Below are 22,803 nucleotides of genomic sequence, written 5' to 3'. Positions count from 1 at the left end.
TGAATCTCCTCGCATCTCTGCTGGAATATTGGAGAATTCTCAGGGGAATTGACATTACTGTGTTGGAAGCAATCAGGAAAAACACTAAAGGTTTAATGGTCGAAATTACACAGGGTCTCACAATGGCACAGTGGTAGAGTTTGTTCCTCGCAGTGCCAGAGATCCGTGTTTGATCTTGACTATGGGTGCTATCCGTACAGAATTTGTACGTTCTCCCTGTGACCAGTGTGAGTTTTCTCCGGGATCTCCGGCTTCCTTCCACACTCCAAAGGAGTACAGGTTTGTATGGTAATTGTCTTGGTATAATTGTAAATTATCCCTAGTGTGTGTAGGATAGTGCTTGTGTGTGGGGATCGCTGGTTAGTGCGGACTAGGTGGCCGAAGGGCCTGCTGCCATGCTGTATCTCGAAACTGAACTGAACTGAACTAAACTAAGCTAAACTCCTCTTCTGTAAAAGTTAGTCATAGCTATCACTGTTATGAACAAACGTGAACATTCTCAGTCCAGAAAATAACATTCAGTGTGAAGCTTTACACTTCAGCACATATGTAATGGAGGAAGAAGTCGCTGGGACTGGCACGGCCGTGACAAAGTTCCTCCCACATTCATTGCAACCAAAGTGAAGCACAAGATGAGGAACTTCAACCGTTTCGAGACATTTTAGGCAACGGAGGCCAGCTGGAACAAACTTTGAGGTTCTCGTTGAACAAGCTTACAGTGGGTTGATATAATTGAAGTAAGATCACTCGGTGACCAGTTTGAACCACTGGCTTTTCTTTAGAGGCTGATTCCCCCCCCCCCCCCCCCCCCCCCCCCCCTTTTCTGCTTAGCAGTCTGCAGTCATGGGCTTAACAGAGATTATTCAAGTTCAAGTTCACATTTATTGTCACATGCACCAATTAAGGAACAGCGATATTTGAGTTAACATACAGCCATACAAGTAAAATGAACACCATACATAATAGAATTTAACATGAACTTCCACCACAGTGGAATCATCATTCTTCACTGTGATGGAAGGCAATAAAGTTTGGTCATCTTCCTCCTTTATTCACCCGTGGTCGGGGGCCTTGAACCCTCCGCAGTCGCTGCTACAGATGTTCAGGCCATCTCGTCGGGATGATCGAAGCTCCGATGTCGGAACGGATCGGAACACACTCCGTGGCTTGGAGTTCCCGAATCAGCCGCTTCTTGCGGCTTCATGATGTTATAATCCACAGGCCCGGCGGTCAGAGCTTTAATATTGGCGATCCTTGGCAAAGGGTCACAGCTCCGCGATGTTAAAGACCGCGCCGCAGCCGCGGCTAGAAGCTCCGCAGACCGCTGCTCCATCCCGCAGTCGGAGCTCCAACACTGGCGATCCTTGGCAAAGGATGCTGTCGCCCGCTCGGTGGTGACTCTGTGTAATACTTTGCTGCAGAAGGCTGTGGAGGTCAAGTTAATGGGTATTTTTATGACAGAGATAGATAGATTCTTCGGTGTCAGAGGTTATGGGGAATAGGCAGGAGAACGGGGTAAGGAGGGAGAGATGGATCAACCATGATTGAATGGCGGAGTAGACTTGATGGGCTGAATGGCATAATTTGGCTCCTATCACATATGTCCTTATACCTCGGTACATGTGACAATAAACTAAAAACTGGAGAAAACAAATTCCCCTTCTATTGGGGAGCAGAGACCTTGTAAGGGAACTAATGCTTTGAGAGCACAGTATTTACATCAGATCAGTCGGCCAGTCGGTGGTGTGTATGTGATAAACAGGAATACATTGAGGATAGTCCTTGTTCTTCAGTTCACTGGATGGTTTTCAGTGTTGAAAGAGCTGATGAGTTATGGGGCAGTGGTGCAGAGTGACAGACCGCTCTCGCCCTGGAAGGCAAAGAATGAAAGACAATTTGCATCTTGCAAAACAGAATTGAGTCTTTGTGTCCTGCAATTTTGTACTTGGCAATCATCATTATACACACATGCTGAACAAAAGGAATAAAATCAGAGAACTCCAGAATCTCCGACAGGTTGGGCAACCGACAGGTCACCTGTAACTTCCCGTACATTGTCCCTAGTGGGTAGGATAGAACTTGTCTAAAAGAGAAGCAAACTACCGATTTAGCAGTATGTTTAGGTTTAGATTAGACATACAGCTAAGAAACAGGTCCTTCGGCTCACCCAGTCCGTGACGACCAGCGATCCCGGTGCACTAACGCTATCCTACACACACTAGGGACAATGTACAATTTTACCAAGACAAGTAGTCTACCATCCTGCATTTTGGAGTGTGGGAGGAAACCGGAGCTGCCGGAGAAAACCAACACAGGTCACGCACGGGGCGAACTCCGTACGGACGGCACCCATAGTCAGGATCAAACCCGGGTCTCTGGCGCTGTGAGGCAGCATCTCTACCGCTGCGTCACCATGGCACCCTACAAGGAATATGTAACTACAAGGAACTGCAATGCAGGCTTATCCTAAAGAAAGTTTATGTTCGTAAGTTATAGGAGCAGAATTAGGCCATTTGGTCCATCGAGTCTACTCTGCCATTCAGTCATGAATAATCTACCTTTCCCTCTCAACCCCATTCTCTTGCCTTCTCCGCGTGGACTTTGACCCCTGTACTAATCAAGAACCTGTCAATCTCTGCTGGATATTCCTTGCTATCGCCTGACATGATGGACTGGAAAGGAGGAAAGGACACTTAATTTTTAATTAATTCTTAGAAATAGTTATAAAAGGTGCCTGGGGTAATGGGCAGAAGGTAGGAGAATGGGTTTAAGAGGGAAAGATTGAGGATATGAGGGGGGGGGAGGTGGAAATCGGAGCACCAGGAGAAAACCCACGTAATCACAGGGAGAACGTGCAAACTCCACACAGAGAGCACCTGAGCTCAGGATCAATCCCAGGTTTCTGGCATGTGAGGCAACAGCTTTACCCTTGCAGAGATTGCTATTACATCCAGGTGTCGGGTTATGGGGAGAAGGCAGGAGAATGTGGTTAGGAGGGGGAGATAGATCAGCCTTAATTGAATGGCGGAGTAGACTTGATGGGCCGAATGGGCCTAACTCTGCTCTTATCACATGAACTTACTAACTTAATTCCCAGCAAGGTGTTCCCTCATCTGTCTGAAGGAAGGTCCTGACCTGTAACATCCCCTATCCATCTCCTCCACAGATGCTGCCTGACCTGCTGAGTTACTCCAATGTGTTGTCAATGTTGAATTTAAAGATGCAGAAAGGGGTGAATAAAATAAATCTTACCTGTTTTCTTTGCCTACATTCTCGTGGTCACGATACCCCAGACAAGCAGAATGGCAAAGAATATCCAACGCAAAATGCTCCATATGAAATTGTAGTTAGTATTATGTTTCCTAAGAGGAAAGAGGCAAAACAGTTTAATCAAAGGCGTTTAATAAGAGTACAGGTGGATGTGCGTCCAATTATTTGTAGCAATATAGATACTGTGCAGAAACTGGCCCTTCGGCCCACCGAGTCTGCGCCGACCAATGATCCCCACTTATTAACTATCCTACACACAGTAGGGACAATTTACATTTACACCAAGCCAATTTACCTACATACCTGTACGTCTTTGGAGTGTGGGAGGAAACTGAAGATCTCGGAGGAAACCCACACGGTCACGGGAGAACGTACAAACTCTGTACAGACAGCACCCGTAGTTAGGATCGAACCCAGGTTGTGTAAGGCAGCAACTCTACCGTTGCGCCACAGTGCCGCCCATATTTACTTGGGCAAGACTGTTGGGGACACAAAGTGCTGGAGTAACTCAGCGGGTCAGGGAGCATCTCTGGAGTTCAGAGATAGGTAATATTTGGGGCCAGGCCACTTCTTCAGACTTCTGTAAATGGTCCACTGGGTATAGGATGGAACAAGGATACAGGTGATCATTTGTTGCCAAGGGATCAATTTCACGTTGTATCACTAATCTGAACTAAAGTGCAATCCAACATCTTGATTCTCTGCCACATATTGTACACTTTTACATGTTCTATAATATTCCCCTTGATTCTGAAACCGTAAATAAATAATCCTTCATTCTCCACATTCTCCCCCAACTTTCTAGACAAACATTGACCAGTGAAACCACCAAGAAGCAGTGATAACCCCTTGTACAGAAGTATTCATCACTATAGCTATGCAGATATAGTGTAAGTATTTAGAAGATATAACTTTATAAAGATTTAGCCTTTACCAGATATCCTTTGACGTTGACGGATCTGTGATTGAAAAAGTAAATGATGACTTGTTAAAATTGAGGTCAGTTACTGTTGGCTAGTAGTGCAGGTAAATGTCTATAACATGTTTAATCTAACCCATCAATTTGTTCACAAACAAAAAGTGAAAATGTAATGTGTAGGTAGGAACTGCAGATGCTGGTTTAATATGAAGTTAAGTCAAGTCAAGTCACTTTTATTTCTGTAGCACATTTAAAAAACAACTCTCGTTGACCAAAGTGCTTTACATTGGTGGAGGTACTAACGTTATACAACATTGGTTCATAGATTAAGTACATACATAAATACATACATATAGCCCTCCCTCAGAGGACGTCAAGAAAGGCTTGAGAGTAAAGATGAGTTTTAAGTCGATGAGTCTTTTGAGTCGATGGAGGGGGCAGTTCTGATGGGAAGATGGATGCTGCTTTTCCACAGTCTAGGAGCTGCAACCGCAATGGCGCGGTCACCCCTGAGCTTATGCCTAGACTGCGGGATGGTCAGTAACCCTAAGTCGGCCGATCTGAGGGACCTGGAGGTGGTGTGGTGGGTAAGAAGACTTTTGATGTAGGTGGGAGCAAGCCCGTTAAGGGCTTTGTAAACATAAAGAAGGATCTTGAAATTTATTCGGTACCGCACAGGGAGCCAGTGGAGAGAGGCCAGAATCGGGGTGAAGTGGTCCCTTTTTCGTGTGCACGTCAGGAGTCTCTCTGCGGCGTTTTGGACCAGTTGCAGGCGGGACAGGGAAGATAGGCTGATGCCAGTGTAAAGGGAGTTGCAGTAATCGAGGCAGGAGGAGATAAATGTGCGGATGATCTTTTCGAGGCCGTCTAAATGGAGGAATTGTTTTATTTTAGCTATCGTCCGAACCTGGAAGAAGCTAGCTTTTACCACAGCATTGACTTGTTTGTCAAATTTCTACGCTGAGTCAAATATCACACCAAGGTTTTTGACGAGGTTTAGAAAGATCGACACAGAGAGCTGGAGTAACCCAGCGGGGTCAGGCAGCATCTCCGGTGAAAATGAATAGGTGACATTTCGGGTCAAGACCTTTTTTCAGACTGAGAGTCAGGGGAAAGGGAAATGAGAGATATAGACAGTGATATAGAGAGATATAGAACAAATGAATGAAAGATATGCAAAACAGTAACGATGATCAAGGAGACAGGCTATTGATAGCTGTGAGCTAGGTGTAAATGAGTTATACAGAGAGAAACTCTCCAGGATGGCAGTGAAACTAGTACAATGACTAGGTTAACATTTAAATTAGAGCCATAGAGCCATGGAAGAGTCAAACAGCGTAGTAATAGGCCCTTCGGCCCAACTTGCCCACAACATGTCCCAGCTACCCTAGTCACAGCTGTCTGCGGTGGCCCGTATCCCTCCAAACCTATTCTATCCATGTTCCTGTTGAACTGAAATTAAATTAAATGAAAACTTAAATTACAGGTTAAATTTAAATTAAAAATTAAAGGTTAAATTAAAATTAAGATTAACATAGTTAAAAATTAATGTTCCAACAGAAAATATCTTAATTTCTTTCTAGAATAATAATTCTGTTAAAAGCTATGTAAACCGCAAACTATATAATAATTCACACAGCAGACTATGTAAGAGCATTGACGTTTACAAAAGTATATTCAAGCCTTACTTTCAATGATATTAAGTTTCACACGACTTCGCAGGTCAATGACAATTCTCCTAATCGCACACCAATACCACCCTTCATCATTCAGGGTGAGATTTTCCATGGTGACTGAGAACTCCCCGACTTTGGTATCATCTGTAATGGATATTCTGCCATCAGACGTTGTCTTGTTATGGCCAATGGTTTGTACCAGAATGGTACATCTCATCCAGTCACCGCCTTTGCACCAGTACTTTGGGAAGTGGCTGAAATATCGATTATATGTACATGTGATATGGACTGATTGCCCCTCTGTTCCATTTACTGCACGTGGTCCACTTAGAGCAGCATTTGTAACTGTTCAGTGTGAAAATATAAAATGCATATTAAAACATAATATTTGTGGCAGATTAATAACTAGAGAACTAAAGGACTTTCAAACATTTGCTCCATGTTTAGGTCCATTATTGTCAAGTGTACCATGGTACAGTGGAAAGCTTTGTTTTGCCTGCAATCCAAGCACTAAATGTTATTTCCTTTATCCTGTATGTGTACACTGTGGATGACTTAATTGTAATCATGTATAGTCTATCGGCTGACTGGATAGCACGCAACAAAAAGCTTTTCACTGTATCTCGGTACATGTGACCATAATAAACTAAACTAAATTACACTAAACAAACATAACATAAATGCGATCATCCTACTGGTACAATAAATAGAGCAAAGGGGAAGATACAGAGTGCAGAATAGTTCTAAGCATTGTAGTGCATCAGTTTCATAGACAAAGTACAATGTCTGCATTGGGATAGAGGTGAATAGGATAGTACCCTAGCTTATGGAAGGACCGTTCTACAGCTTGATTACAGTGGGAAAGATGTTCCTGAGTCTGGTGATGCATTCTTTCAAGCTTATGTACGTTCTGCTGGATGGGAACAGGAAAAAGGAATGACTAGGGTGAGACAAGTGTTTGGTTATGTTGGCTGCTTTTCCAATGTCCTAACTCTCACCAAATTCTAATTCACCCAACATAGGCATGGAGTGATAGCATGAAAATAGGCCTTTCGGCCCAACTTGCCTACACTGGCCCAATGTCCCAGTTACACTAATCCCAACTGCCCATGTTTGGCAATATCCCTCCAAACATGTCCTATCCATGCACCTGTCTATGTTTCTGGAATGTTGGGATAGTCCCAGCCTCAACTACCTCCTCTGGCAACTTGTTCCATACACCCACCACCCTATGTATTAAAAAGTCACCCCTCAAATTCAGATTAAATCTTTTCCCCTTGACCTGAAACCTATGTCCTCTGGTGCACAATTCACCTACTCTCGGGAAGATACACCTGTTTCATTTGATTGTTTAAATGTGAAACTGGCAGATCATAATTTCATGCTGAATAAAATATTTTGTCCTTACTTCATCCCAAGATATATATACATTGCTTTAAGTACTTTTTTTTCACTTCCTGAACTCCTCACATAATTGAAATGGTTTCACAAACGGGACAGCGGGATTGCAAGGAATGCCAAATTTTAACCACGCTGGAAGCTCTTAAAAAATATCCTGCTCTTCCTTGCTTCATGTCAAGATAGATAATTTCACAATTCTTCATGTCATATTGCACCTGTTTTTTCCCCAATCACCTAACCATCCTTATACTGACACAATATGGCTCAGAACAGGACATGAAGCGCTGGAGTAACTCAACGGGTTAGGCAGCATCTGTGGAGAAGGATAAGCGACATGTTTGGGTTGGCATCCAGCCCAGTTAGTGAATCCGAAATCAATTTAAAAAGTATAGATAACGGATAAGTGTGCTCAGAATTAAAATGCTTAAAATGGCTTTATTTATTTGGAAAGAAAATTCAAAGCAATCTATCACGAACAGATGCTGCACAAAGTAGAAGGAAACAAGGATGACTTGAAACATCGTCAGAGAATTTCCAAACAATTTGCAGACAATCATGAGATTTTTGATGCAGTCACTATCGTAAGGTAGGAGGCAAGAGGACCGACTTGTGTGCATCAACCTCCCACAAGTACAAAGAGGGGTCGGACACTCAGATTCGATCATCCAGTTGGGTATGTTTGATCTTCTGTGAACAATATACATTGCAGATTAGAGAGGTTGGATAATGGAGACTGTATGATTTCACATCCATACAAGCAAACTTAGTTTAGTTTAGTTTAGAGATACAGCGCAGAAACTGGCTCGTCAGCCCACCGAGTCCACGCCGACCAGCTAATCGAGCACACGGGCGCTATCCTACACACAGTACGGACAATTTACAATTATACCAAGCCAATTGACATAAATATGTACATCTTTGGAGTCACGAGGAGAACGTACAAAATCCATACAGACCGCAACCATAGTCAGGATTGAACCCGGATCTCTGGTGCTGTAAGGCAGCAACTCTACCGCTGCGCCACCGTGTCGCCCCACTGTTGATGTGAACAATCTTATCATTAGGCAAGCCAACTTCTCCCAATCATCCTTAGTTCCACTGAAACCTAATCTATCTATTATCATGTACCAATATGCAGCCAACAGCAATTGCAGGCACTTACCCGAAATGGTGATCATGAAATAAAGAAATACAAAGTCCATAGTGTACGTTTTGAAAGCAAATATGATTCCAGTGGAACTTGTGATATTGTTCCTATTTTGTATCTTTGCACAGCTCTGCTTGAGTTTCGAAATTACCATTCGTTACAGTAAGTATATTTATAGCAATAGCATGGGACTGGTGACAGAATGAATCATAGAAGCCTTGGGTGGGGGATTGCAACCTTCGTGTAGTCCGCCCTGTTTCGACTAATGCAATCAACCCGACTTGCAAATTCAAATAAGATCAAATTGAACAAGTAGTCTGACAACTTTAGGCTGTGCACGCCATACGCAAGAAGAAGAAGAAGAAGATAGAAGTCTTTATATTTTACTCTAAGCTCATTCTAGCTTTGTTGCAAGTTTCAGGATTGGATATTAAGCTGTGGCTGAGCAAAGATAAATCTTAAGGACTGATGTTTGGGATCTGGTGATTAAATTATTTCTCAATGCTGAGAACTATATTCTGCACTCTGTATCTTTACCTTCACTCTACCGATTATACTTGACATTTGTCTTGATTGCATATGATCTAAACAGGTCCAGGACAGATAAGAATTCAAAATCTGCAAAGCAGTGACATGCAGAAGTTTGAAAACGCACACCTCCAGATTCACGGACAGTTTCTTCCCAGCTGTTATCACCCAACTGAACCATCCTCTCACCAACTAGGGAGCTGTTCTGACCTTCCATCCACCTCATTGGAGACCTTTGGACTATCTTTAATTGGACTTTACTGGACTTCATCTTGCACTAAACGTTATTCCCTTGATACTGTGAACGGCTTGATTTTAATCATGTGTAGTCTTTCCGCTGACTGGATAACATGAGACAGAAATGCTTTTCACTGCACCTTGGTACCCATGACAATAAACCAAACTAATCTAAACAATGTGACCCAGGATTGTGCCATGGACATACGTGAGAAGTTGAACGTTACACTTGGACGGCTTGATTGTAATCATCTATAGTCTTATTGTCACATGTACCTTGGCTCACGTAACAATTATAAAGTAAAAGCACAGAGTCTCTTGCCAAGAGTAGGAGAATAGAGAACCAGAGGACATAGGTTTAACATGAAGGGGAAAAGATTTAATAGGAATCTGAAGGGTCACCTTTTCAAGCAAATGATGGTGGGTGCATGGAACGAGCTACTTGAGGAGGTAGTTGAGGCTGGGACTATTGCAACGTTTAAGAAACAATAAGACAGGTAGATGGGTAGGATGGGTTTAGAGGGTTATGGGGTAAACGCAGGCAGGTGGGGCTAGTGTAGACGGGGCATGTTACTGTGGGCAAATTGGGCCGAAGGACCTGTTTTCATGCTGTATCACTCTATGATGCTATGGAAATATAGTAATGGATAAACTAAACTAAACTAATTCCCTGCTTGCACTATGATCAGGTTTTTTCCCCACAATATTGATGAGATCTGTAGGCATCTATTTCCACTTCAGTTACTTTGGTTATTTTATAAAAGGCTCCACAAGGAAGTGCCTGTTTCTGTTGTTGCATGTTCATTATTCAACCCAGTTTCGGTCACACTGGAGCCAAACTTCCAAATGAACTTTAATAAATCCATTGGTTGCAAAATCTCCCCGGACTTCAGGCTGATGATGTGAGTGGGGCAGAAGTCATTTTGTTCATCAATCTTTTGAACAGTGTACCTCTTAATATCTCCAGTCTAAATACCTCCCATGTGGTGTGGGAACAATATTTTATTTAAGAACTCACCTGTGCAGAGCCTTGAAATGTTCCACTGTGTTAAAGTTGCTTTATAAGTAAGATATAATTTTAACACCTCAACCATGACTCAAATGGCATTTCTTTATGGTGTTAAGGTTGGTCACAATTGATAATTGTTAAGGTTAACACCATTGATGAGCAGAGAGATCTTTTGGTCCATATCCATGACTCACTGGAAGTGGTAACACAAGTAGATAGAGTGGTAAAAAATGGATTAATGGAAATAACAGCCATAAACTCAGAACTTCCTCCTTCATGTTCTCGAGAACCATATATAACCATATAACAATTACAGCACGGAAAACAGGCCAGCTCGGCCCTTCAAGTCCATGCCGAACATTTATTTGGCAAGACCAGTTTTTTTAAGTTTACTGTTTTGGATAAAATAGGAAGTGATGCTAGAGAGAGCTAGATGGAGCTCTTAAAGATAGTGGAGTCAGAGGATATGGGGAGAAGGCAGGAACGGGGTACTGATTGGGAATGATCAGCCATGATCACATTGAATGGCGGTGCTGGCTCAAAGGCCGAATGGCCTACTCCTGCACCTATTGTCTACTGTCTATTGTCTAACTCATTTATGGTTAAAATACTTACACTTGTCTTTTTAAGAGCAGGCCTAGATTCCAGAATAGGATTAAAATATTCACTGCTCTTATTGTTCTGCAAGACAGTGCCATGTTTCACCAAATGCCTTAGAAATCAACAATCACATTTGTTGGAAGGATCTTCCATATTTCAAGAAGATAGAAATGTTCTCGTAATGATGGCACAGGAAAGGTATTGTAAATGTTGTCCAGGATATCGCATTTTGTTCAAATAATTCAATAAGTTACCTGGCCTCAAAACTATCACCTGGGAATAGAACTACTTAGAGACATAGTCATGGCCTCACGGCTCAGAAACAGGCCCTTCAGTTATAGTTTAGAATACAGCGTGGAAACAGGTCCTTCGGCCCACCGAGTCCGTGCCCACCAGCGATTACCTACACTATCACTGTCGTACACACTAGGGGAAATTTACAATTTTTATCAAAGCCAATTAACCTACAAACCTGTACGTATTTGGAGTGTAGGCGGAACCCTGAGCACCCAGAGAAACCCACATAAGTCACGGGGAGAATGTACAAACTCTGTACTGACAGCATCCGCAGTCAGGATCGAACCCGGGTCTCTGGTGCTGTAATGCAGCCACTCTACCGCTGTGTCATCGTGTAGCCCTGGCTGTTCCCTGGTTCCGGGGCTGTCCTTCACACCACAGCCTCTAGGCTCCACTATCTATTATTTCCCCTCTGAAAGCAGCCACAAATTCACAGGCTTGAAAAGAGAGGAAATTGTGTAATGTTATTATCGCAGTGCAAGTGCTGCTGATTACAGCAAATCTAGTATCTTCCTCCCTCTCCTGGTGTAGTGAAGAGATGTCAGCTGGAACAGTTCCATAATCTCATTGTTCATGGGGACTGCCGACATGGGAATCCCAGTACATGACCAACTAAGTACTGTTGGTGGAGTGATGACGGAATATATACCAGTCATTTATTGACTCATTCACAACTTGTAGCAAAGGCAAATGTCCATTTTGAATTGCACTTGACTTTAATAGTTTGTTCAGCTGTTTCACGTCAATAATGTCATTGATTTGTTTGTGCCTATGATTTAGTTTTTACTGAAGAATGTTAGTGAAAGATAGATTTACATAACAACTTTGTGGCTTAATTGTTACTATGATTGATAAGGGCATTTTAAAAACAATATTCATGTTTTTCATTTGAAAATAGACTTGATTTTGCAATAATTCCAGCTTTTAGAAATATTGATCGTAGACGGATCTTTGATCTTGGGCGGCACTGTGGCGCAGCAGTTGCTGCCTCACAGCGCCAGAGACTTGGGTTCGATACTGACTACGGGTGCTGTCTGTTCAGAGTTTTTACGTTCTCCCTGTGACCTATGTGGGTTTCTCCGGGTGCTCAGGGTTCCTCCCACGCTCCAAAGACGTACAGGTTTGAAGGTTCGTAGGTTTTCTCCGAGATCTTCGGTTTCCGCTCACACTTCAAGACATACAGGTTTATAGGTTAATTGGCTTGGTATAAATGTAAATTGTCCCTAGTGTGTGTAGGATAGTGTTAATGTGCGGGGGTCGCAGGTTGGCATGGACTCGGTGGGCCGAAGGGCCTGTTACTGTGCTGTATCTATAAACTAACTAAAATAAACTAGACAGCATTAATAGAACTGGGCAAGAAATCGATTAATTAAGGGAAATCACAGCACAGATTTGTTTAACCATATAACTATATAACAATTACAACACGGAAACAGGCCATCTCGGCCCTACAAGTCCATGCCGAACAATTATTTTCCCTTAGTCCCACCTGCCTGCACTCATACCATAACCCTCCATTCCCTTCTCATCCATATGCCTATCCATTTTATTTTTAAATGATACCAATGAACCTGCCTCCACCACTTCCACTGGAAGCTCATTCCACACCGCTACCACTCTCTGAGTAAAGAAGTTCCCCCTCATGTTACCCCTAAACGTCTGTCCCTTAATTCTGAAGTCATGTCCTCTTGTTTGAATCTTCCCTATTCTCAAAGGGAAAAGCTTGTCCGCATCAACTCTGTCTATCCCTCTCATCATTTTAAAGACCTCCATCAAGTCCCCCCTTAACCTTCTGCGCTCCAGAGAATAAAGACCTAACTTATTCAACCTTTCTCTGTAACTTAGTTGTTGAAACCCAGGCAACATTCTAGTAAATCTCCTCTGTACTCTCTCTATTTTGTTGACATACTTTCTATAATTGGGCGACCAAAATTGTACACCATACTCCAAAATTTGGTCTCACCAATGCCTTGTACAATTTTAACATTACATCCCAGCTTCTATACTCAATGTTCTGATTTATAAAGGCTAGCATACCAAAAGCTTTCTTTACCACCCTATCTATATGAGATTCCACCTTCAAGGAACCATGCACGGTTATTCCCAGATCCCTCTGTTCAACTGCATTCTTCAATTCCCTACCATTTACCATGTACGTCCTATTTTGATTTGTCCTGCCAAGGTGTAGCACCTCACATTTATCAGCATTAAACTCCATCTGCCATCTTTCAGCCCATTCTTCCAAATGGCCTAACTCACTGTAGACTTTGGAAATCCTCTTCATTATCCACAACACCCCCTATTTTGGTATCATCTGCATACTTACTAATCCAATTTACCACACCTTCATCCAGATCATTGATGTACATGACAAACAACAAAAGACCCAACACAGATCCCTGAGGCACCCCACTAGTCACCTGCCTACAACCCGACAAACAGCCATCCACCATTACCCTCTGGCTTCTCCCATTCAGCCACTGTTGAATCCATCTTGCTACTCCTGCATTTATACCCAACAGTTGAACCTTCTTAACCAACATTCCATGAGGAACCTTGTCAAAGGCCTTACTAAAGTCCATATAGACAACACCCACTGCTTTACCCTCGTCAATTTCCCTAGTAACCTCTTCAAAAAATTCAAGAAGATTAGTTAAACATGACCTTCCAGGCATAGAGGAAATCATATTCAAAAATTTGATCCTTTCCGGTAAAATTACAGATAAAGTTGATGGTAATGAAGTTAATGTGGTATAAATGAGCTTCCAGATGGTTTTAATAACAGGATAAATGGCAGATATCAGGAATAAAAGTAAAGTTGAAGAACATGAAGAACATAAAAGGGGCATTTATGGATAGGAACACCATGTGGTGCCACCAGCAGTGGCTGCCTCGCCAACAGTCTGTCTGTCCTTTCTTCTTTTTGTTATTTTTAGTATGTGTTAAAAGTATGTTTCAGCCTTCGTTGGTTTGTTTTATGTGGGGGAAACTTTTTTTCAATCTCTTATCTCGACGGAGATGCGGTTTGTTTCCGTATCGTATCACTGTCCCCACTGCGGCCTAACATTGTGGAGTTGGCGGCCTTTCCTGGAGACGGACGGGCGCTCCAAGCCGCGGGAGACTGCGGGACTTTAACATTGCGGAGCTTGCGATCCCTTTGCTGGGGATCGAAGCTCTAACCGCGGGGCCTGTGGACTTGAACATTGTGAAGCTCGCAGTCTCTGGTAAGAGTCCCATGGACTCGGGAGATCCATGCAGTGGAGAAAGTTTCAACTGGCCCGATGTGGGAGTTTCGATCACCCCGACGAGGACTTCAATCACCGGCTGCGGAGACTTTGACTGCCCCGACTGCAGATGGTTTGTCTGCCCCGACCATGGTAGAACAAAGAGGAAGAAGTTTGAACTTTATTGCCTTCCGTCACAGTGAGGAATGTGGAATCCACTGTGATGGATGTTGATGTTAACTTTTATATGGTTGTGAGTCTTGTTGCTTTTCACTTAGTTTGCCTGTATGGTAACTCAAATTTCACTGTACCTTAATTGGTACATGTGACAGTAAACTGACCTGGAAACCTTGAAGATGGTTAAGTATCATACTACAGAGGAAAGACATTGAAAACTGGGGTAACAGTGGGTCAGACAGCATCTCTGGAGAAAAGGAATAGGTGATGTTTTAGGTCGAGACCCTTTATCCAACGGAGTCAGAGTAAAGGGGACCAAGACTCGCTACTACAGAGGAATATGGGTGATTGGCTGCTTATTGAGCAGGAGGAAGGTCAATAGTGAGATTGGTGTTGGATTTTTAAAAATCGAAAAAGAAACAGAAACATAAAAATAGGTGCAGGAGGAGGCCATTCGACCCTTCGAGCCAGCACCTCCATCATTGTGATTATGGCTGATAGTCCCCTATCAATAACCCGTGCCTGCCTTCTCCCCATATCCCTTGACTCCACTAGTCCCTAGAGCTCTACCTAACTCTCTCTTAATCCACCCAGTGACTTGGCCTCCACTGCCCTCTGTGGCAGGGAATTCCATCAATTCACAACTCTGGGCAAAAAAGTTGTTTCTCACCTCAGTCTTAAATGACCTCCCCTTTATTCTAAGACTGGCCCCTGGTTCTGGACTCGCCCAACATTGGGAACATTTTTCCTGAATCTAACTTGTCCCGTCCTTTTATAACTTTATAGGTTTCTACATGATTACCCCTCATCCTTCTAAACTCCCGTGAATACAAGCCTAGTCTTTTCAATCTTTCCTCATAAGACAGTCCCACCATCAAAGGGATCAATCTCGTGAACCTACGCTGCACTGCCTCAATCACAAGGATGTCCTTCCTCAAATTAGGATATAAGTGACCTAGACTTGGATTTGCAAGCCACAAGTTTTAAATGAGCTGATGCAAAACGAAATAGCATTGTGAACTGCAATCCAGGATGTTGTTGAATTTCGGGAGTGCATAGACTTGCTGGCGGGATGGACAGACATATGGCGGAAGGTAGACATAAAAAGCTGGAGCAACTCAGCGGGTCAGACAGCATCTCTGGAGGAAAGGAATAGATTACGTTTTGGGTTGAGACCCTTCTTCAGACTGAGAGTCAGGGGAAAGGGAAGCAAGAGAGATATATGCGGTAATATAGAGAGATATAGAACAAATGAATGAAAGAAATGGTGGAAAGTAACGATGATAAAGGAGACTGGCTAATGTGAGCTGTGGTCTAGGTGAAACAAACCAGTGTTAGCTGTGGTCTACATGGAAAAAAAATGTTCGCTGTAATCGAGATGAATAAAAACAGTGTTAGCTGTGGTCTATGTGAAAAAAAAAAACATTGTCAGCTGTGGTTTTGGTGAAAACCTTGTTAGCTGTGGTCTAAGTGAAACCAGCATCTGCAGTTCCTTCCTAGACATATGACATTCATTTATTGCAGAGAAATGAGGTGATAAATTTTGAATACTTTGGGGCAATATAGAATAGTCTGACGAAGGGTCTCGACCCGAAACATCACCCATTCCTTCTCTCCAGAGATGCTGCCTGTCCCTCTGAGTTACTCCAGCATTTTGTGTCTTATCTTCAGTTTAAACCAGCATCGGGTGGCATCCCGAGCCGGCAGCTTCGCCAGCAGCTGTCCGTCCTTTCGACTGAAGAAGGGTTTCGGCCCGAAACGTTGCCTATTTCCTTCGCTCCATAGATGAGTGCTGAGTTTCTCCAGCATTTTTGTCTACCTTCGATTTCCCAGCATCTGCTTCTTAACTATTTAACAATGTTAAGATATGGTCATTGAGGTTATATTAAAACCCACAAACCTGCACGTATTTGGAATATGGGTGGAAACCCACGTGACCAGAGGGATAACGTACAAACTCAGTGCAGACAGCACCCATTGCCAGGATCAAACCTGGGTCTCTGTCAAGGCTGTAAGGCAGTAAGGTTGCGTCCTCAGCCCTCTATTGTACTCCCTGTACACACATGACTGTGTGGCTAGGTTCAGCTCCAACTCAATAATCAAGTTTGCTGATGACACTGTGGCGGTGGGCCTGATCTCAGACAACGATGAGAAGGCCTACCGGGAGGAGGTGGCTGATCTAGCACTCTGGTGTCAGGACAACAGCCTCCTCTTGAACATCAAAAAAACTAAGGAGCTGATCGTGGACTTTAGGAGGGCACATCATCCGAGGACGTACACACCATTGAGGATAAATGGGGATACTGTGGATAGGGTGAGCTGTTTTAAATATCTGGGATCCACATCTCTGAGGATATGACATGAACATCACACGCTGCAGCACTCGTGAGTAAGGCAAGGCAGCGCCTTTACCACCTCAGGCAATTGATGAAATTCAGAGTGTCTCCGAGGATCCTCCAGTGCTTCTACTCAGCGGCTGTGGAAAGCATCTTGTCCGGAAATATTACCATCTGGTTTGGGAATTGTCTGCCCAGGACAAGAAGGCGCTGCAGAGAGTAGGGAACTTCACTCGCCCCCTGCAGGAACTATACATCAGGAGGTGCAACTCCAGAGCCAATAAAATCATGGGAGACCCCTTCCACCACTGCAACGGACTGTTCCAGCTGCTACGGTCAGGCAAAACGCCTCCGTTGCCATGCTGTGAGAACGAAGAGGTTGAGAAGGAGTTTCTTCCCAGAGGCCATTCGGACTGTAAACTCCTATCTCACCAGGGACAACTTTACTGAACCTTTTTCCTTCCGCCCACAATATTTAATATGTAAAAGAATATGTGATTCTGTTTGTAGCTTGTTTGGTTGTTTGTTTGTTTGTCTTTTTGCACAAAGTCCGCGAGTATTGCCACTTTTCATTTCACTGCACAACTCGTATGTGTATGTGACGAATAGGCTTGACTTGACTTGACTCTACCGCTATGCCACTATGCCTTCCATTTGGAATTTGCATTTTACCTTGATTTTAAACATCTCCACCTGATCACTTTGCAATCTTCTCTGTTCTCAGGAGATCAATTGTTCGCTGTTCGCTGATCAATTATCCACCAGACTAAAGTCCTTCATTCCTAAGTTACTTTTTCTAAATCCCTCATGTACCTCTGCAACGATTTCGCAACCTTCCTATTGTGACCAAACTCATATTTTATAAATGGAGGTACACTAAACTATCGATGCTGGAATCTGAAGCAAGAAGGTATCCTGGTGCAGTCTAGACCAAAATGTTGGCAATTTATTTCTGCTTGCGGACTCTGCTTAACCCATTGAGTGCCTTGAGCAGTTTTTTGGCTCTTACATGTTTCATAAAGTTTCATAATAACTCATATAGGCTGTGGGGCGAGGAGCTTTTTCCCAGCGTTTCGAAACCCAAGTCACAGAACTACATGAAATTTTCACATATTATGTAAAAATATATAAATCACCCCTGAAACTCGTCATGAACAAGACTTGCATATTTTTTTATTAAATTTCGGGTATTTTTAGTCCAATCAAAGCATGTTTAACATTGAGTTGTATGCCAGTTGGCCAATCACGCGCTTTGCTTCAGGCTAGCACACAACATGGCTGAGAGGACTTCACTGATGCCTGCTTTACTGGAGATTCCGATGAAGGTTCTTTCTAGTTCTGTGGAATACATGTCGTGGAAACTTACAGCAGGGTAATTGAATTTAGTGAGAAAAGCATTAAGAAGGCTGAAGAATGTGCTGCTAAGAGGATAGAAGAGGAAGAAAGTCTTGAAAGCAAAGTCGATGCTGAAGTGCTGCAGTCAAACTTTGTGAATCAACTGGAACTGAAAGGTAAGATCTAAAGTCTGAATTTATGAAAATCTATCTGTATGGACTTTAATTAATTTAATTGCACCCTTTTATAATGTGAGAAAATGAGATTTCGAAGCTGTACATTCATTCACTCACTCACTCACTCACTCACTCACTCACTCACTCACTCACTCACTCACTCACTCACTCACTCATGCTAGCACACAACCCGGCCTCGGAGTTGGGGCAGCGACGGAGGCAGCGGCAACCTGGCCTCGGAGCTGGGGCAGTGTTCCGGCGGAAGCGGTGACCCGACCCGACTGCAGGCCCAGTGGACGACATCGTCGGGAGCTCATAGTCACAGGTTGGTGACCTGTTCTCCGGAGCCTCCGCAACAACAGCTGCGTCCGCTGGACTGGAGGGCCGCAGCTTCGGCAGCTTCGACCACCCCGGGCCGCAGCTTCGGCAGCTTTGAGCTCGGATTCAGCCGCGGGACTGACATTATTTACCATCGCCCGGCGGGGTCACAGCATCTGAAGCCTGGATCGCCTCGGCGCAGAGGGAGAATAAGAAGGGTTGAGACAAAGACTTAAGACTTTTGCCTTCCATCACAGTGAGGAGGTGCCTGGTGAACTCACTGTGGTGGATGTTAATTTGGTATAATAATATACAGTTTAAATGGACTGCAACACGGAAATAGGCTGCCCATGGTGTAATGTGGGCATTGGCCACTAGATGGCGCTTTCCCGATTTCATTTTCTAATTAGTTTAATTAATTAATGTGCAACTTTAGGCAATGATGAGTTATGACATCCTTCTCAATTATATTTCATCTAAATCTGTGGAAAATTTCATGTAGTTTGGTGACTTGGGTCACGAAAACCGATTTCTAGACACATTTTTGATGCTCGGCCCACAGCCTAATATTCTATGTATCAGAGTTAATTCATTTTTTTCAATCAATTTCCCAATCTGCTCTGGAATTTTCAAGGAGCTTGGCTATTAAACATTCTGCAGAAGTCTTGTTTTTGTACCTTCCAGTTTATATTGCCACTTGCAATACTGATCATAAAATAAGTCTGAAGAAGGGTCTCGACCCGAAACGTCACCTATTCCTTCGCTCCATAGATGCTGCCTCACCCGCTGAGTTTCTCCAGCACTTTTGTCTACCTTCGATTTTGCCAGCATCTGCAGTTCTTAAACATAATGTAATGCGTTACATTCTTTATTATTAAATTTTATTGGCCAAACAACAAACGTATGAAGCAACTTAGAAAATATAGGAAGGAACAATTGTTTGTTAATTTTATATAATGTGGACGTGTAGAGATGAGTACAATATTGTTCTCATTACCTTGCTAAGATTAAGATCAAATTTAGTATTTCACTGCCTTTAAACCTAGCTCTTCGAAACCACAATCAGGAAGTGGTTTGTATTCTTTGCAAAACTGTGTTCTTCTTGGAAGTCAATTGTTGAGCAATGTGTCAATTAATGCTCAAATGTGTGAGGCAAACAAAACTGCTTGTTCTTTTTGTAAACAAGCTTTTGCAGTTATTTTTTTCTATTTGTTCTTCAGGCATGCTGTCTAACCCACTGAGTTCCTCCAGCACTTTGTGTCTTTTGTGTAAACCAGTATCTTCGGTTTCTTGTTTCTACATTTTGACGGGTCTGAAGAAGGGCCCCGACCCGAAACGTCACATATCTATGTTATAGATTCTGAAGATGCACTGTATCCCACCATTGAGCCATCTATACCTCACGATGCCCCAAGAAAGCAGACAACATAATTAAGGACCTTTTTCATCCCAGCCGTCCCCTCTTCTCCCCTCTCCCATCAAGGCAGAAGATATAAAAGCTTGAAATTATACCCCGCCAGTTTCAGGGACAGCTTCTTCAAATCTGATGTGATGTAAGAGACTTTTAGATAAATACATGGAGGTGCAGGGCTGGAGGGATATGGATTATGTGCAGGCAGATAAGGGTTTGTTCAGGGCAAGCACTCTCAGAGGGGGGGGGGGGGGGGGGCAACGAGTGGCATTTGGCATGGGCCTCATGCCTGTCTGCTTCAAAGGGATCTTGATTTGGGTGCCTCTAAAATTGAGGGGCTTCTGCTTGAAATTCTAAAATTGAAATTGGCCTCGGCCTCAGTTCATCTATGAGATGGCCTGGTTCCTGGCATTATGTTCGGCATGGACATTGTGGGCCCGAGGGCTTGTTCCTGTCATGTTTAGTTTAGTTTAGAGATACAGCATGGAAACACGCCCTTTGATCCACTAAGTTTGCCCTGACCAGCAATCACCCATACACTAGTTCTATCGTGCACCCTAGGTACAATTTACAGAAGCCAATTAACCTACAAACCTGCACGTCTTTGGAATGTGGGAGGAAACCAGAGCAGCCAGAGAAAACCCACGCGGTCACTGGGAGTACGTACAATCTCCGTAGTCAGGATTGATCCCAGGTGTCTGGCAGCAACTCTACCGCTGTGTCACTGTGCCACCCTGCCTCAAGAAAGCAGCCAACATAATAAAGGACCTTTTTCACCGCAGTCATCCCCTCCAATCCCTCATTTATCCATGATAACAATGAAGCATATATTTCCACTTTGCACAACGACTAGACTATATCAAAAATATATTTTAGCACTAATTGTCAGTTTACATTTTGAAGGTTTTTGTTAGTTAGCTAGTTAAGTTTATTGTCACTCATAAGTCTCTCAGCTCTTCCTCTTCATTGCAAAATAACGTTTAAGTAGAAACGTTATGAGGAACATAAATGAGGAAGACGTCAGCAAGATATTGTGTATGAAACCACAATGATCTTGCAGATTAACTCTCGAGTTTCAAATTTTCCCAGCACATTTCAAACATAAATTAATGTTCATAGAGTAATGAAAATGGTGAAAAGAGTCAAAAACCTGGCACGAGTGAGGAATATTTGGTAATACGGTCATCAGGTCATTAGTGATACGGCCCATGATGTCTACCCCGCCATTCAATCATGGCTCATCTATCTCTCCCTCCTAACCCCATTCTCCTGCCTTCTCCTCATAACCCCTTTGCAGGATCTGGATCGATTGACCTGGTAGCCGTAGCATTGGTTGATGGAATTTAATACAGAGAAGTGTGAGGTGTTGCAATTTGGGACGTCGAACAAGGGCTGGACCTACACAGTAAATGGCAGGCCTCTGGGTAGTGTTGTAGAGCAGATGGATGATCTGAAAGAGGTGTATAAGATCATGAGAACAGACAGGGAGATCCTCTGTCCCCCTTACTCTTTGATATTGCTCTGGAGCCCCTCGCAATAGGTATCAGGAGTCACCCAAACATCAGGGGTATAAAGGTGGGGAATGTGGAAAGTCGTGTGCGGCTTTACGCCGATGACACATTACTATATCTCTCCGATCCAGAAGCCTCTGTTCTTCCCTTGTTAGATTTTATTAAATCATTTGGCAAGCTTTCTGGATACACAGTCAACTGGAGTAAGAGTGAGTTCATGCCTTTATCAGACAATATAGATTCAGATTGTCTTGAGGCTCTACCATTTAAGATAGTATATGACCATTTTACATATCTAGGACTCAAAATACCCCTAAACCCCAAACTTATATTCAAACTCAACTACGCTGATATGATTACAAAGTTAAAACTGAACATAGAGAAATGGAGGATTTTACCCTTGTCTATAGTGGGGCGTATTAACGCTATCAAGATGGTGTCTCTTCCTAGATTCATATATTTATTCCAAAATCTTCCAATTTTTCTTACTTCATCATTTAAAAAAAAAAAATTGGACTCCATTATCCTTCCATTCATTTGGGGCTATAAAGCCCACCGTATATCAAAGGCACATCTTCAAAAGCCAAAAAATGAGGGAGGCATGGGCCTTCCTATATTTAGGCACTACTATTGGGCAGCCAATGCTAGAGCTCTGATTTACTGGCAATGGGGATTCCCAGATGAACCTTTGGATAATAATAATAATACCCCTTCGTGGCTAAACATTGAAAACACAGCAGTGAAAAATTCCTCCCTCTGTACTTTGCTTTTTTCCAAAACAGAATCCCCACATAAGTTGGTTGGTGAGAACTTCATTTTAAGAAATTCTATTCGAATTTTAAATCAGATAAGAAGTTTCAGTACATTGTCAAATGTCTCTATTTACACCCCCATATGTCACAACCACTCCTTTTTGCCATCACAGACGGATGGGGTGTTTGCTGTCTGGAGGGACAAGGGCCTTGCGACCCTCAGAGATCTATATATTGACAAAAAGTTTGCTTCGTTTAATCAGCTGAAATCAAAATTTAACCTTTCCAACTCTCATTTTTTTCGCTATCTCCAAATTAGGCACTACGTTAAAAATCAAATTGCAAATTTTCAAACCATGCCTGACAGTTGCCCACTCTATGAGCTCCTGCAGCTTCCTCCAGACTCCAAACATCTAATATCTCGCTTTGTGAGTCTATTCACCACCTCTGTATCCACTACCCATCTGAAAGAAGCCTGG

At 43.0% G+C, this 22,803-nt stretch overlaps 1 protein-coding gene across 1 annotated transcript; it reads right to left on the bottom strand.

Moving 5' to 3' along the window:
• Window positions 1-835: 835 nt before the first annotated feature.
• LOC129708889 (CMRF35-like molecule 5) lies at window positions 836-11,556 on the bottom strand. Its single transcript, XM_055654938.1, has 5 exons — window positions 8,429-11,556; window positions 5,878-6,210; window positions 4,205-4,229; window positions 3,253-3,362; window positions 836-1,870 (listed from the first exon to the last, which is right to left on the bottom strand). Exons 1-4 carry the CDS (start codon window positions 8,565-8,567, stop codon window positions 3,266-3,268), a joined length of 594 nt encoding a protein of 197 aa, XP_055510913.1. The 5' UTR covers window positions 8,568-11,556; the 3' UTR covers window positions 836-1,870; window positions 3,253-3,265.
• Between the last annotated feature and the right edge of the window lie 11,247 nt (window positions 11,557-22,803).

Source organism: Leucoraja erinacea, chromosome 24 (genome assembly GCF_028641065.1).
Source record: "Leucoraja erinacea ecotype New England chromosome 24, Leri_hhj_1, whole genome shotgun sequence".
Lineage (NCBI taxonomy): Eukaryota > Metazoa > Chordata > Chondrichthyes > Rajiformes > Rajidae > Leucoraja > Leucoraja erinaceus.
Note: the sequence above shows the minus strand (reverse complement) of the source record. Positions and strands in the feature narration are given on the sequence as shown.

Bases quoted from the DNA above. Each gene is read 5' to 3' on its own strand.
- LOC129708889 (XM_055654938.1), bottom strand. From the start codon at position 8,567: ATGGTAATTTCGAAACTCAAGCAGAGCTGTGCAAAGATACAAAATAGG. The intron at 6,211-8,428 runs GTAAGTGCCTGC...CACACTGAACAG, and splicing joins TTTCATGATCACCATTTCGG to TTACAAATGCTGCTCTAAGT. The intron at 4,230-5,877 runs GTAAGGCTTGAA...TTTCAATCACAG, and splicing joins GAAACTTAATATCATTGAAA to ATCCGTCAACGTCAAAGGAT.